The 16,458-nt window shown below is 46.9% G+C and overlaps 1 protein-coding gene across 3 annotated transcripts in view; it reads right to left on the bottom strand.

The window, feature by feature from the left end:
* The window catches only part of LDLRAD4 (low density lipoprotein receptor class A domain containing 4), a 182,928-nt gene that overhangs the window by 3,723 nt on the left and 162,747 nt on the right, over nucleotides 1-16,458 (bottom strand). The window contains exons 1-2 of one of the 3 annotated variants that reach the window (XM_042798041.1): nucleotides 14,333-14,376; nucleotides 10,401-10,555 (exon numbers count right to left, since the gene is read on the bottom strand). In XM_042798041.1, the coding sequence (XP_042653975.1) occupies nucleotides 10,401-10,505 (105 nt within the window). In that variant the 5' untranslated portion in view covers nucleotides 10,506-10,555; nucleotides 14,333-14,376. Of the gene's footprint in view, nucleotides 1-10,400; nucleotides 10,556-13,633; nucleotides 14,294-14,332; nucleotides 14,377-16,458 lie in introns of those variants that run through there. The other 2 variants (XM_033010606.2, XM_033010605.2) reach the window with 2 other exon arrangements.

Here is a 16,458-nt window from a genome sequence, read left to right as displayed (position 1 = left end):
CAAGTCAATAAGAAAAAACAGCTTCAGGTGTATCATTATTTTTCTTCTCAATTAATTGTTTAGAGTAGTAGTAATTACCACAATGGATTTATTTTATTGGAAAATTTCAAAGGTGAAAAGGACACAGAGCAGCTATAAAACACAGAATTTCAGTCTTGGTGCAAAAAGAGAAAATCAAAATATTGTATGGTCATGACTATTTTCTTGGTGCTAATTCAAGTTTTATAGACAAAAGAAATTTCAGGAACAGGAAGGAAAATGCATACTGTCCCCAAAAGCATTACCATGTATAGACTACTTTCAAATCTTACTGTACTACTACTTCTCACCATAGCATCTTTCAACATATTTCAGATGTAAAAATAGACCTAACTAAATGTTCATCATGACACTCAGAGACCAAAAGACGTCTGTGATCTTGTCAGGAGAGTCCACTGCAGAGGAAAGCTGCTCCAAGAGGAATCTCCCACAGGATTCAGCTGTTAAGGGAAATGTTTTGAATAACAAAGCTGGTCAATCACTTCTCTTCTGTAGCTTTAGAGAACAGGGAGAGAGGGAGGCTGACAATTGCAATTATTTACAACTGTCCCTTTCCAAGTACCCCCATTTGCGAAGGCCTGATAGGAAAGACAGATCTTATGTAGATTCATGTATTTCAGTGCCTATATAAGGTTTTGGCAATAGAAGAAATCGTAACTGTATATATACATGTATATACATAATTGTACCTACCTTCCTTTCTACCCCTCCATCGCCCAGATGCCCCACATTTTGAAATATCTGAGGGTATATTTGCACAATTAATGACAACTAAGTTCGAAGCAGCTGACCCAGCAGGCTCCAAGTCTGTTGCAATTCTTAAGTAAAACATACTAGTCAAAGCTAAAGTGCTTAGTTTACTGCCTGTGAACTACAGGGCATATGCAGCTCAACAGCAGATTCCTGAGTGATGGTTTGAGAAATACAATAGTGTGTAGCTTTATGCTTAGGGCAACTGTCTTGATCTCACCTTTCATGTGTTCAGGCTCAGAGGAGGGGGAAAAAAAGGCAAAACTGATGACCCAACCCAGAAAGGAATTCAATCTACCACCACCACTCATCTTACTTAAATTCCCTTATGAAAGAGAGTTTCCACTGTGGAAGTGGAAACGAGGACTCCCACCCTAGAGCCCACCTCCCCTAAGGCAGGAGAGTAAGAATTGCAGAGGGAGAGTGTGCAGTATATGGAGAAAAACTCCTCGGGCTGAGATGGGGCAGGACCTGCACGCCGAGCCTAGGCACACAGACCTGGTTCCAGCCATGTCCAACAGAGACCACTGGCTGGAAGAGTGGAGTTGCCCATTACTTCTCCTGATGATGCCTGAATCCCAGTACAGTAAAAAACCCTGCCGGGAGGCACTGCAACTACTGCAGGGGCCCCACTGAGTGCGACCAGGATGCTGGGATAGTCAGACCAAGACGATGAGACCAAAGGAATCCAAGGCTCTCCCCACTCTGGGCTAACGACTCCAGGAGGCAGACGGCTTGGGATGGAGCTGAACTCCAAGGCTGTGAAATCCTTAGGATGCAAGGATGTGTAACAACATGAGCTCTGTGACAGTGTGTCCTACAGCCCACCTGTAGCTACCCCCTTCCCCAAGGTTTCCTCTGGAGAGAGCAGCAAGCTGAATAAATCACTTGGTGGCAGCCAACCCCCGGTAAGATCTCTATCACAGGAGCCAGAGAAACTCCCCAAGCATATCGCTGAGTAGCACTTGCTCAGCATGCCCGTGTTTGGAAAATACCAGGCTCACACACCACATGCAGACCAACCTCACCATGCATATGCGGCCGGTCCAGGTCCACAGTACAGGATTCTCTCACCACCACTAGAACAAGCCCAGACTAACTGGCCCAGTGTAGGAAAACGTACTGCACTCTTACTTAGTGCATGGACAAGACTTAAAATGGACAGCGAGAAAGGCAAGGAAAAAAGGTAAGGACCTGTCAGATAACTGGGTTTCCTGCACTCAGCTACAGAGGAATCCTTGAACTCTTCTAGGACACAAACTTATTTTCTAGTGATCTGCAGTGTCAAACGCAAACATGCACATGGGCTTCCTAAACTTTAAGAAAGCAGTATGACAACACAGGAAGCTGAGTACGAAGAGGAGGAAAAGAGAGAGAGAGAGAGAGAGAGAAAGAGACAATGGACAACATACCAGTGCTTAATTATGAATAGCTCTGTGGGGTTTATAAGTATTTGAGAGATAAAATATAACAGGAAAATAATTTATGCTTAATATCATGCGCTAGGCATTAGATATGTAAAAGGATAACCTTTACATAGCACGTATTTCATTAGCTGCCTCTGAGCCAGACTCAGTAGCTCTCTACTGAGCTGTGCAGCTCCCGCTTCAGGGCTGGCCTGGGAACTGCCAGCTCGGAGCAGAAGCAGGCTCTGCTCTGGCCTATCTGCAACCACTTACTCAGATGTGCCCTTCTGCTAGCATCCCAAGGCTGAGAGAAAAGTTAGGAAATGGAGAGAAATTTAACACACTGAAGTGCTTTGCTGAATCTTGCCCTGAAATGCTATAGTGGTTTTCTGCTCTTTGCCTTCCATGGATAAACCCCATCTCCCCTACAGAAGGTGGCATCTGTCTGGAACAAGAGAACTGCATCCAAGCAGAAGCAGGTGCAGGTGCCTGCCCCATCTTCCCAATTCTGGTCTTTTCAGTCATTCTGCCTTCCTGAAATTGCTGCATCAACCACAGAAGACTTACAATCTATCTTTTTCAAGTCTTCTTATCAGGGAAATTCTCCCTCTCCTGGACTGAGTAGATACAACCTAACCCAAGGGTTGGTACCCACACCTAACGCCACCGTTCTCGGGGTGATGGCAAGGGGTTGAGAGAAGAAGAAAGGAAAAACCTCACTGTTGTAGAAGGAAAATATCCCCATGACTTCCCCCCCGCCAAGACATGGATCTAAGTAGTAACATGCTGGGACTACCGTGAACAATCCAGGGTGACTTGCAACAAAGGAAAGTGTTATTTCTTGCTCTCTCCCTGTCCCTTTACCTACAGACCTTCATTTGACAGCTAAAACGTTTCCCTGTGCTTAGATCAGTGACAATCATGTAAGAACTGACAGGATTTATACTCCTATTCCCTCATCTTGTTTCTCTCTTTATTATTCAAAGTACCAAGGTAGATTGGCCTAATGATAAAGAATTACTTCCCACTTTGTTTCACTCAGTGCCTTCTCCTCCCACTTCTCCTCCCGTGGGCAGGCGATAGGGCTCGGCAGGTCGGCTCGCCAGCCGCCAGGCCTGGTGCAAACTGGCGGCCCCAGCACCGCGCCGCCGGGCACTTCCCAGATAGCAGATCCAGCGCTGGCAGTCCTGCTCCATACCCCCTCACTCAGAACACCCGGGGAATTGTACAAGCTGTTCTCAGGTATGTGCCATCAAGGTTAAAGTGAGCAAACACAATGAACCCATTTTTTTTTTTCCTGTGGGCAATGCATAATTTACCTGCTTCTTATAGGTTCTCAATAGCTAGCCACTTCAACTTGCTCCTTCTTAAAGGGACTAAAGGTATTCAGGCGTGAGCCTCGATACATAAAAATAACAGGGAGAGAAAGCTTATGCATTCACTCCCTATATTGTATTCATTTTTAACATTGTTAGCTGTTGAAAAAGGATGAGTCTCCATGGTAAATCCTAACTCCTACAAATAACATCAAAGCAATAAAAATCTTAGGGATCCAGCTATGTCATTTGCTGACCTTTGTCATTCCTGGGTTTTACAATAATTTACAGATATTAACCTTGCAATTAGGTTTTGAAATAACACTGTCCTTTAATAAATCCAGCTGGGTGACTACTTAATTATTTTATGGTGATGATTATTTAATTCAATATTTAGATCTTAGGAGAGTGGATAAGCCTAAAATAATTTGACTAATTTGTATTTTACAAAGGTTTACAGCCTCTAGAATTCAGCAGTTCAGGATAATGACTTTTTGAGACCATTTTTAAACACCATGTTTCCTGGAGCACACAGAGTCATCCAACTACCTCAGATGAGCATCAGCACATTGACAGACAGCAGGAAAGAAATTTACTGGAAGGAGAATTTTTAAACTCGTGACAAATTGCAGGTAAAATTTATGCTCAGTAAGAAGAATTCCTCAAACTGTAGTGAAGCAAAAGCATCCTTGTGCTGGTTTCTGCTTCTCACCCCACCCTGCCCCGCCAGTGAGGAGGCTGGGGGTACACAAGGAATTGGTAGGGGACACAGCCTGGACAGCTGACCTCAACTGACCAAGGGGATATCCCTTATGGTATGGCATCGTGCTCAGCGACAAAAGCAGGGGGAAGATTCAAAGTTATGCCGCTTCTTCCCAAGTCACTGTTACGTGTGATAGAGCCCGGCTGTCCTGGGGATGGCTGAGCCCCTGCCTGCCCGTGGCGAGTGGTGAATTAATTCCTTGTTTTGCTTTGCTTGTGTGCATGGCTTTTTCTGTATCTACTGAACTGTTTCTATCTCAATACAGGTGTTTTCTCACTTTTACCCTTCTGCTTCTCTCCCCTATCCCAATGGGAGCAAGTAGATGTGTGGTGCTTAGTTGCTGGCTGTGTTTAAGGCACAACAATCCTATATAACTTTGCTTTTTCACTGACTCTTAAGAAGACTTTCACTTTTTCTCCACTTTCCAGCTTCTGAGAATTAGAACTCAGCCTGAAGTTGTATTTCCTGGGAAACAAAAGTGTTTCACTTTCTGAAATGAATTATAGGTATTAAGAAGGTCCCTCTTTCCCCTCGACTCAACTATATTGCTTTTTTAATATGTGTATATATGTCTACACAGACACACACACAAACATACACAGCTCTTTTGCAAATGAAGTGTTTCAGACGGCGGTGTAGTTTCCGATTTTGGCCCTAGGTGGCAGTGATACATTAAAGCAGTGGCTTGCTCAAAATGCCCGGGGCAGGCAGAGGGGCTCCTTCCTCCCTGCCTGCCTCTTCCTGGGCCATACAGACCACCGCAGCTCTGCAAATTGCAATATTTTCCCTGTCGAACACAAGCAAAGCAAATCATTGCATTGCCTTCAACAGAATGACAAGTATTCCAGAGGATTGCTCTTTCCTTTAAAAGCTGTGTTTCCCCAAGGGCAGGAAAGGTTACGGTGTCTGGCAGAGCAGTGCACCATACCAAGTACTAGAGAGAGGTAATTATGGGGAGCGCCAAACCTCTCACATGTAATCCGCCTCCCTACACTTACAGCAATTATTTCTGTTACTTAATGCTTTAAAACTTTTATTTCCCCAACTTCACAGCACTTTACCACTTTAAGTAATCTTCATTTCATCCTAGTGAAGGAAATAAAGTACCATTAGCCTTCCTCCTTTATTTGGAGATGAAGCAAGTTGCCCACGGTGACACACCAAGTCTGGAGCCACCCGAAGCCGGCGCTTCCCCACTTCTAGTCCTACCTGCAGGTTTCCTAGATGATCCTGCCCTCACTAAAGATATTCTGACTTTATTGTGGTAGACTTCAAAGAGCAGCAGGCAGCGCACGCTGTCCCTCCTGGCAGCACTCCCTGAAGAGAGGTAAGCCCGTGTCCCTCCTGCAGACAGGAGATCACAGCGCACGTCCAGCTCCTGCCAGCTGATGTCTGGAAAATGTTTGGCAAAGCAGAGTGGTCTACAGCACTCACACTCTCTCGCGGGCATAGAATGGGTTCTTGAACTCAGTGAGATTCTCTTCCTTTCACACACATCAGTAAGAAAATGAGAATGAGTGGGCCAGAGATGCCAGCAGGGAACAGAAGGAATAATGCTAACACCGGCAGGGAATAACTTAAAAGGCTAAGAGGCAAGACTAACATTTGAAGTCACCGACAAATCCCTGGAGTTATCAATATTATTGAATATTTTCTGTCACCCTCCCGATGTCCCCATTTTATTCTGAAATAGCTGTTTCAAGAAGGAGGGCAGTATTTTTGCAGCTGTGCTCCTGGACCTTACCATTCAAGATGGGCATTATCAATGCAGGTCCTAATGCAAGCTGACTCGCCCTAGCAGCGATGCTGCCCTCGGTGCTGGGAGGCAGGGGCTGGTCAGGTCGAGCATCTTGAATGATGGATGCAAGGACTTTGCTGCCAGGAGTGGGCCTGGGGCAGTCCAAGTGTTCAGTACTCCCCCGACATCCACTTTATAAAAGAAAAAGATGCAAAGACAGAAGCCACCAGGATGAGGAGAAGGAATCAATTTAGGAACATCAGAAGCTCATTAAGTACCTCCCTGTAAGTCAGTTAGTTAATCTCTTTTCCCTCAACGTCCCCCTGGAAATCACTGGTGATGACACTAAGAGTTAATCATCAGAAAGCAAGATTTATCTTGGTTTTATCCCAGCAAACAGCAAAGTGCCACGGCAGCTGCAGCTCACTACATTCCAACAGGATGGTTTTGGTTACCAACAACGCTGCCCTCCCAATACGACTTCAGCCTTCCCAAGGCACTACCAGCAACGCCACAACACGTACCTCCCCTGGGACATCAGACTGACATACCCTGTGCACAGATGTGCCTTTCCAAGTCTGCCACGTGGCTCTGCCCTGAAAGCCCCCAGCACCGCTGGTAGCATCAGTTGCTCCCACAGGAGAGGTTGTGTCTTCCTGTTCATGCTCCTGGTATATCCCGCACCCTTACAGCCTTTGCATCCCCCTCAGATGCTCTGCAAACTTTGGCTGGCTCCCGGCTGGGAAGCCAAACACTGCTGATGGATCAGTCAGCAGGGGGAAACGCTCAACTTTTTACCCACTGAGATCTAGACACTGCTCAGTACTGTGCATGCTCACTTCAGGTCGCCGCTCTTGCCAACACTGTCATCACTCAGCACTGTTCTACCTCTCACATTATGACCCCAAAACTCATATTTCTGCTAATGTTAAAACAGGCTCTGAATTTTTTAATATCCACACCAAGGGAGGGCAGGGCTTGCCATGGGAGGGCAGGCAGCATCCTTGGCAGCACTGCTGCAGAAGCATCCAGTACTCCTGAGCACTCAAAGGTTGTCCCGTCCCTGATGTGATCTGTTTAAGGCCTCAGCACACTAGCCAAGGTATTCAAATACAAAGACCAGGAGAAAGACTGGAAAGATTAGACTTCATAGGGGGTGAAAAGGAAAAGCAGGACAGATAAGAAAAAAAGGAAAGCATATTTACAGAACAGCGACGTAACATCTACATTTCAGCATGTACTTGTCAGAATAACTTTGTTTTTTTCTGGGATTGGTCCCTTTTCTTCCCTTTAAGTGTCACGAACATTTGTGATTCCAGTGATGTTTCATCTTATCACTACTCTAATTTCTGGACTTGGAAGACAATAGGAATTTCAATTTCCAGGACTTTTCTTTAACATGAAGGAAGTTCAGCTAAAGAAGAAACCCACAAATACCTTTTATTCCATTATTTTGGAGGCCTTACCCCATGAGTTTTACAGATACGAAGTTGGCAATAAAGGCAGTAGATAATTTAACTGTTCATTTCTATTACACTTTCTAGAAGAATCAGAGATCATCTGTTTGATAGTTGGTCTTTATGGGATCAGAAATCTGTGCAATTCAGCTACAACTCAGCTGTTGGAAGGCATGATTATATAGAAATAAGACAAGAATGAAGAAAAGGAAAATTGAAGGTAACAAAAGGACGAAAAAAAGGTCCATCTGAATAGGAAAGGCATGATTCTGCATCTTGAGACACCTCTGCTACCTCAGTAAAGGGTATAATAGCTCACTACAGGAACTAGCCAAGAGTCTAATTTGCTTTACTATTTTCTTTTAATACAGCAGAACTTCCTCTATTTCCATTCACTATTTCTCCATCAGCAGAAGGCCTGAGTCAGAATGATATTTTCTTCAGACATTAGTAGTTAATAAACATTTAAATCTGTTTTCAGAGTCTATATACCATGAAAAAAACCCACAATCCCTTGGAAGAGAATCTGTTTACCAATAGCATTTGCACACAGAACAAGGCCTGCCTGGTTAAAAAATAAATATATTTCAAAAGCATGTAATCTAACCTGCATCTTCCTGCTCACGCTATTTATTTGCCTTGTGCTACTCACTCTGCCATGGACAATGAGAACAGACTGCTTGCTTCCAGTTTCACATCACAGACCAAATGCTTTAGTTGCCTGACCCTCATGCACCACAAACTTCTTAAGGTTTGCACTACAAGCAGCACACAACCAGTTTCTATCAGAATTCCCTTCTAGCACCTGAGACAAAGGAAAATTCAAACATATTTGACATCTGACCTCAAGAGACCTCCAAAGTCACACTCCCCACAAGTATGACCTTCTTTTAAGAACACCTGCATCTTATCAGAAATCCAGATGAGTAATTATGATGACAAATCTACACCAGAGAGTTTTCAGAAGAATTAGTAACGGGTTCTTGGGGTTCTTGCCAACCAACCGTCAATTCCCATGAAGTGCTCACCTGGCTATGATTATCATTACTTACAATGGTGCCAAACTGAAACTGAGTCAGTGTTTTAAAGATTATTTAAGACCAGTTCTGGATACTAAAGTCACTCCCAAGTCCCCACTGCCAAACTGCACATTCTTCTTCACAAGAAGGTGAGGTTTCCTCCCTTGCTTCCATGAGAAAAGGCATCACTTGCTCTGGTAACAGACAACACTAACTAACCATACAAAGGAAATAATGCGTTACTTCACACATTTGACAGCTTACTGCAGTTTTAAAAGATTTGTGAAGATGAAAATGTATCTCCTTTGTCTCAAATTATTTCATTTTAGGTACTTATATCAATTATAGCTAACATTTTTCAGACAGAAGCATGGTTCTTTAATTAAAGCATCCATTTCAAAGCAACACTCAAATTAATCTACCCAATTTTTCCAGCCCTGAAGTCCACAAGGTTAAGGTTTGACAAGTTCCATTTGTGTCTGTAACCAAATTAGAGCTAAATATTCCTGCGCTACCAAAATGCTAGGAATGAGGCAACTTCCCCTTGAGGAGACAGCTCCTTTTCTCCCCGTGCAGCCTCCAGGCTAAGGGCTATTCACCCCAGCAAAGGGGTGCAGGTGATGTGCGAAGCGAGAGCTCCGGGGACCCTGGGCTTGTCACATTTTACAGCTGGCTTTCAGGAGGGAGCTGACAATTGCCAGGATTGCCAGGCTGGACTGCAGCATCCCTGCCTCCTCCCCTGCCTGGGCATTTTGCTCACTCATCTGGTTGAAATCTAACTGTGAAAAAAATAAAAGCAATTAGTGTTCAGCCAGATCAACCCCCTGAGGCCTCTCGCCACAACCTTAGCAGCTCCTTAAGGAGCACAAATAAGGAGGAAACATGGGACTGGGATGGAAATAAAAACAAGACTATGGACTTATGACTGGTGTAAACCATTACAGGACTGTGCCTTCCAGCTACAATCAGACCACTTTTTTTGACAGGGAAATGAAATGAAGCTGTGAACCCAATGCTGCTGCCAGGAATTCAATGCATCAAAAGGCTCCCCTCACCAACGGCCCCTTGGCCATGGCAGTCAGCAAAGAGGCCAAGGGCACCACTCTGAGGACATCCAAACGTATATGAGAAAAAGGACCTCCCTGCAACATCGCCGGATACTGCTGGCACTGCAGGCTTGCGGGGATGTCTGAAGGTCAGGGACACCCTGCGGTTAAGCCTCACAAGGGAGCAGTGCACCCCACCCAGCAAACTTCTGGCTCACAAGGCAAGGCAAGTGCCCATCTACTGCTGGGTTGACTAGGGATAGCCTTTAAAAGTCTCAACCGAGATCTGGTCTTAAGCCTTTAGCTCTGTAATGACACATCTTAACCACTCCAGGTCCCTGGTGGGACCACCTTGCTAGTATTTTCTTGATGTTTCAATGAAACGAACATTACATTTTCCTGGGCCATTACTGGACCAGTGGTTTGGATCCAGCAAACAGTTAATGCTGCTTCACTAAACAGTAATAGTGATAAAACTCCAGGATATTAGTAAATATATGGAAAGTCACAACAACACGTATTTCAAGTCTTCCTACCCCAGGTGACTTCCATTCATTTCCTCTCCACTCCCCTCCAAATTACAGCAGCAGCAAAGAGGATGTCACATCTGAACCTCCAAATGCAAAAGTGAAAATATGCTACACAAAACACAGCAGAGTCTAAAAACAATCAAAGACAGTCTAACTTAAATTTATGTTCCAATTTTTTTTCTACTGACAAATACAACCTCAGCCAAAGACCTAACTATAGGGAGCACTAAAAGCAACATCAGAAGTTTTTCCAACAGTTGCCTATACTCCTCGGGAGGCTCTGCTGCAGGCACGTATGGCACAAGAAGGAATTCAGTCCAAGGGGCTCATACTCACCGTCTGCAAAGTTTCTTCCTGTCTTCTGCTTTGGCTCTGTCGGTTGATAAAGGAGCGTGTCGAGAGTTTGTAATGGTTCAACAAGCAGATGATCACTACCACCATAACAGTTATAACCACAATTATAATGATGATTTGAACAAACTCCAGTTCAGCTAAAACAAAAGAAAAAAAAAAAGAGAGGAAAATGTCAGTCACACACAGAATGTTATCCATCAAAGCAATAATCTGAAAACCCCTCAGTATTTCAAGATTGATCTCAAGCAAGATGCTCACTGCTGTCCATTTTGCAAAGTTTTACAAAGAAAAGTACTATGAAAATTATTCATGTTTTGGCATCGCAGATCAATTGGTATGAACGGTTGCAGGTCAAAGCTAAGAAACTTCTTAGTGATTCTTCTCTGCAGCCTTCATAGGTAATAAATTCTTCACTATAAACACCACAGACAAACATTTTGGATAAAACAACAATTTTACTGGGGATAAAAACCAAACCCACAGACACAAAGTGCACCCTATTTTAAACAGCCATCTACAATGCCAAGAGTCCAGAGGGCTCCATAATCCTCAAAGCAGAGTCCACAGAGAGAGGAATCTATCTAGCAAACTATCCTTAATTTTTTTATCAGCTAAATTGCACAAAAGCTACCTAAATCAAGTGGAAATCAAACTTTTTTCCTATTGAATCTACAAGCAATGTCTTTTTCAATTAATTCTCTCCAGCTAGAGTAAAATTAACTTTTCTAGGACATTCCCATTCAGGTAAAAATCTAAAAAGAGATCTGGCACTCTAAACCAAGATATGTTCCACTATGGTTAAAAATGAAACTGAGGCTTTGGCTGTTGCAAGAGATACAATTACAATGAACTCCACCAGAGCCCATCATTTTATCTGAAGTCCTGCCTATACCACAAATATTAAGTATATTTAGAAATGAGTCACTCTTGCACCCTTTTGGCTATACTGGAGCAGCAAGGATGAGCAATGTAAGGGGAGAAATTGCCCTTTGGAGTTACACAGTTGCTGATATTTCTATGGAAACTGCATTGCTCACAGGGGATGCTCTCATCTTGAAAGCCAACTCCAGTTAATGGGAGGAGGTCTTTGGTTGCTAGGCTGGTAGAAAAAGCAAAGAAGCAGCGCGAGTTGCTCAGTTTCAGCACTTTCCAAAAATGGCACTACTTTTGGGCGCTAAAACATGAATTTTGGGCAACTGATATTACATTTCTGTTTTAAAAAGCCAGTGAGGAAAGAAGGATAACAAAATATAAAAAGAAAAAGAAAACATCAGAGAAAACAAGCTGTTCCCCCCCACCCCCACCCCCTTATCTCTTTCATTTGTAGTCATCCTCAGCCTTCTGTGTAAGAGCAGTACACTTATGCAAACACAACATGACTATGAAGCTGAGCTAGGAAAATGCTGTTCACGTATAAAATCCAAAACGACCAGTGGGTGAAACGAAAAGAAACCCAAGGCTGCTTCACTGTTCTAAGATCTCTCGCGAACAAAACCTCAGACTACAGGAGCAGCACGTGCGCTGGTGCCCAGTGAAGGCTGGTGCCAAGGTCCAGCTGTTTGTCACAGGTTTTCAGTGGGCACAGGCATGCCACCATCTAAGTGCTGAGGGTCTGGTGACCATCTTGGTAGGAGTAACTAAATCTATTTAAGGCTAAGGAAAGAGTTACGGGCAACAATACATCTATCAATTTCTCTTTGCTGTTAAGTACCATCCACTCATCTTTAAGACCACCAACGTTTAAAAAAAATTTGATTAGTCAGTGCTTTGCTCTGCCTTTGCTATCAATCCTATATGCAGTGCAGCAATCTTTCCCTCCCCCCCAAGTCACTGGGAGCTAATGATGTCAGCACCAAAAGATCAAAAAGCAGGAATCATAAAATTAATTAAAAAACAAGCCCACCAAAACCATATATACCAGAAAAGTCAGTTTTTCTCAGCTCAGACACAGAGAATACAGACTTGATGCAGTTAACTGCTGCGGTTCACATTCTGCAGCTACCAAATACTAAAGGGTTTCTTTACCCAAAAGATTTTTTTGGGGTCCATGTAATACTTTAGACTGGAAATTGAGAGACTGTTGCTAAAGGGCAACATGCAAAACGAGCAATGTTGATTTAGGCTTTCCTAGAATGCAAAGATCACTGGAATGACATGTTACTTCTCTATCTGCCAAGGGCAGAGTCTTCTAAATTTATCAAGGCCCCAGCATTTCCGTGGCAGGAGATGGTACCTCTGCTCTAGAAATCAATTATTGGGTCTGTGAGTATTTCCCCTGGGGGAGAGGAGGCAGTTAATTTGGAAACGTTTGACTAAAGCATAGCCATACAACGAAAAAAAAAAAAAAAAAAAAAAAAAAAGAAAGCCACAGCATACAGGTGTGAGCACGCAGGATTTTCCAAGTCCAGCCTCACACCGCAAACACTAAAGCACAGCAAAATAACCCTACTGATTGATGTTGTAGAGGATTTCCTCACTGGAAAGTGGAGGGCAAGGAAAGGGGAAGGCAATTTTTAATCTCTTCTTCCTCCGGACTGGCCCTCCTGCTACTCATTAGGTTATTACCAGAGGAAAGCAAAGAGAGAAGAGCAGCAACAGCCTCTATTTACCGGCGCTGCTCAGGACAATGGGAACCGTCTCTGGCAGCTGCCGACAGGCACTGGGTGACTCCGGCCAGCACCTCGCCTCCTGCCCCGGCTGCCAGGGCCCTCCTCGCTGCAGCGTCGCCCTCCGGGGGGGGCTGCAACTCCTGCCCACTCTTCCCATAAGTTAACTGGGGAAGAGACTGGGGGGAGCTTCAGAAAAAGAAGTGGTAACAATTTTGCCTCCCCCAGTCTCTCCGTCACACTCACATATACCTGTTTCTTCACGGGCAGGAAATAATATTTGTAATTTTTTTTTTTTTTTTTCCCCAGGCGACTATTTTTCACGATAAACACATAACACGAAAAAGGCCACTATATATTGAGTGAAAACACCTCCGCAGAAGAGTATGGAGAAAAAGAAAGAATTTAAAACCCTCTCAACAGTCCCACAAGCAAAAGCGTCTGGACCGTCACCCTCCTCCGCAGAGGGGCGGCCCCGGGGCTCCAGGGAAGCGCCCCCCGCGCCCCGGGGCGCTGCTGGCGAGCGGGCCGGGCTGCGCTCCGGCGAACCGGGGAGGGAGCTCACAGCAGCCCGGCCCCCACGGACACGCCGGCCGCGCGAACGGGTACCTCTGTCCAACAACAGGTCTTTTAACCGCGCATCCTTCACCGCTGTCCTGTTAAGCTGCTCACTGGACATGCTCGCCTCCGGCGGACGGCGGGGTGGGGGGGGGCTCAGGCCGCTCCGCCAGCCCCCGCGGCGGGCACCGCATCACCGGCGGCGGCCCCGGGCTCCATTCAGCGGGGGGGGCACCGTCCCCCCTCCCCGGGCTGCCCGCTCAGCCCTACGCGGGGACTAACAGACGCCCTCCTGTCCGTCCCCCCGGCGCACCGGCAGGGCCCAGCCCCGGCGCTCGGACGGCGGCACCGAGTCCCAGCTGCCGGCGGGAGCGGGAGCGGGCAGGCGGGGCCGGGGCCGGCACCGGCCGCTCTCGCGCCCCCCCCCCCCTCCCCGTGCCCCCCGCCGCGCGTGTGCGCGCACGCACGGACACACGGACGCGAGAGACGCCTCGGGGCTCCTGACGGCGGGGCCCCGCCGGGCTTTGTCTGGAGCAAAAGGAATAAAAACGCCCCAAAATAATTAAAAAAAAAAAAAATAATACAGCTTAACCGGCAGGAGAGGGAGGGGGGAAAAAAAAAAATAAAAATAAAAAAAAAAAAAGCCGAAACCCCACGGCGCCCCGCTGCTCCCCGAGTCCCGCCGCGGGGCCGGGAGGGCAGGAGGGGCGGCGGGAGGGAGGGAGGGAGGGAGGAAGGTGCGTAGCTTACCCGCGCCGCCGCCCCGCCGCTCTTTAAGCCCGGCCCGGCCCGGCGGGCGCTCGGGGCGCCCCGGCTCTTCCGCCTGCCCCGGCCCGCCGCGCCTGCGCCGCCGTCGCCGGCCCCGCCACGCCACGCCCCGCCCCGCCACGCCCCGCCCCGCCGCCGCCAGCCGTTCCCCCGTCGCCCCCCCCGGGGAGCCGGGCAGGGGACAGGCGGGACACCTCCTCCCCACCGGCCGGGCTCCGTGCCCCGTTCCCGCACCGCCCCCCCCTCCCCCCCGGCTTCAGAAGGCACCGGGCAAGGCAACCTCGCCCCGTGGGGACACAACCGGCGACAGTGGCCACGGCAACCGTCGGCACGAGCCGCGCGGCTGCAGTTTAATTAGGCAGCGTGTTTTCGGGGAGAGTCGGGGGAGTGAGGGGTGGGAGGGGGGTGTGTAAAGTGTTAGGGAGACGCGTCCCGGTGCGATACTGCCTAACGATAACCAGCAGCGGAAATAACGCCTGTCACCTCAGCGACCCACCCGCACAAGTTAAAAAAAAAAAGACAAATGGAGGGGGGAGGGGAAAGGAAAGCACCGGAGGTTCGGGGACTTGGGCTTCCGTCACATGGGCGCTCCCTGGGCAAGACGCCCGGCTCCAGCAGCCTCTGCCTGCCCCGGAGCCAGCCCCGCTGGCTTGGCCGTCCTCCGGGCACACCGGCTCCCCATCCCGATCCCGGCCCGTACTCACGGTCGGGGCGTCACCGTGGAGGCCAGTAGCAGGGCCCCGGAGGCTGCCCCCGCCGCTCACAGGAGCAGCACAGCCCCTCCGGGGTCCCCGCCAGGCCAGGAAGCCCCGGTAGCACCCCCTCCCTCATTAGCGCTATGTCCCTCATCTCCGGGATGTCCCTCCTATACCCGCTTCACCAGCATGGCCAAGCCAGCTCCTAGTCACTTCTCTAGGTGATGGCAGCATCCCCCAAAGCGCCGGGTAAGACCGGCGCGTGTCTGCGTGAGCAGGAAAAGGGACTTCACCCTCCAGTCTGCACTCAGCCAGGTCCTGGGTCCTGCAAACCCCATGGACCAGACTTAAAAAAAAAAAACCAAAACAAAACAAAAAACCATCCCTTGAACTCAAAGTCAAGGAACAAAAGCCAGGAGGGGAAGGAGGCTGAGAGGAGAGGGCCTGCTTGCAGTCACCCATCAAGCTAGCACTAGTTAGAGTCAGGGGGTTTAAAATACTAGGGAGACATCCTGATACATACATAACCACTGAACACGGCAGGACCCTCTTCCTTGGTTACAGGCTATCCTCACTGTCTGGATTTATTAAACCATTGTTCATGTTTAGCTTGATACTGCAAGGTCTAAGGCCCCAACCCAAACACTACAATCAAGTTGGGGGACTGTGATTGTGGACTGTACATAAATATCCTTTGAGAGCTCCTAGAAGAGCGGAATGAGTTTAAATTACATGTTGATGGAATGCTTTTGTGCGAGTGGGGTGTTAATCAACTATAACACCATTAGCAGCAGAAAGAAAAAAATCAGTAGATATAGCAGATGTGGAACACCTTCAAAACTACAACCTTACCACTTCTAGACTACTTTCAAAACAAGTAATTCAACAGACCAGCCTTTTAAACATGACTGTTGGATGGGCATGACTGTGTGTACAGAGTCGCTGCAGAGGCTGATTAACTCCCTGTTGCAAATTCTACCTTGTCAAGGATTTAAGTGTAAAACAAAGTTTCTGAGCCAAAGATTGACCCACATACGTCATTCCCAAACCTCATGTTTAACATGAGAGGTTGGTTTCAGGTAAGCATAGTTTGAAGACTACAGTCAGAAAACAAACCAAAATTAATGTATTGGTATTAATGCTGCTTCTTTACTTTGGTCTTCTACAACTGAAGCCTGGATGTTTAGCGTCTTTTCAGTTCCTGGAGGGCACTGATCTAAAACACCAAACATCTGCTTTGGCAGGACTGGGGGTTCAGCACATAGACTGATACATTCCACACTTTACTCCCTCTCTAGACCACTACTTCCCTACCCAAAAATTTGTTTAATAATACTGTACAAGGGCAGGCACAATGACTGCAAAATGGTTACAGACTGCTGTATCCATAAGCAACGCACCTGAAAAGCATCC

This window comes from Tyto alba, unplaced genomic scaffold (genome assembly GCF_018691265.1).
Source record: "Tyto alba isolate M040663 unplaced genomic scaffold, T.alba_DEE_v4.0 Super-Scaffold_27, whole genome shotgun sequence".
Lineage (NCBI taxonomy): Eukaryota > Metazoa > Chordata > Aves > Strigiformes > Tytonidae > Tyto > Tyto alba.
The sequence above is the reverse complement of the archived record's forward strand: the minus strand, read 5'-3'. Positions and strand labels throughout refer to the sequence as shown.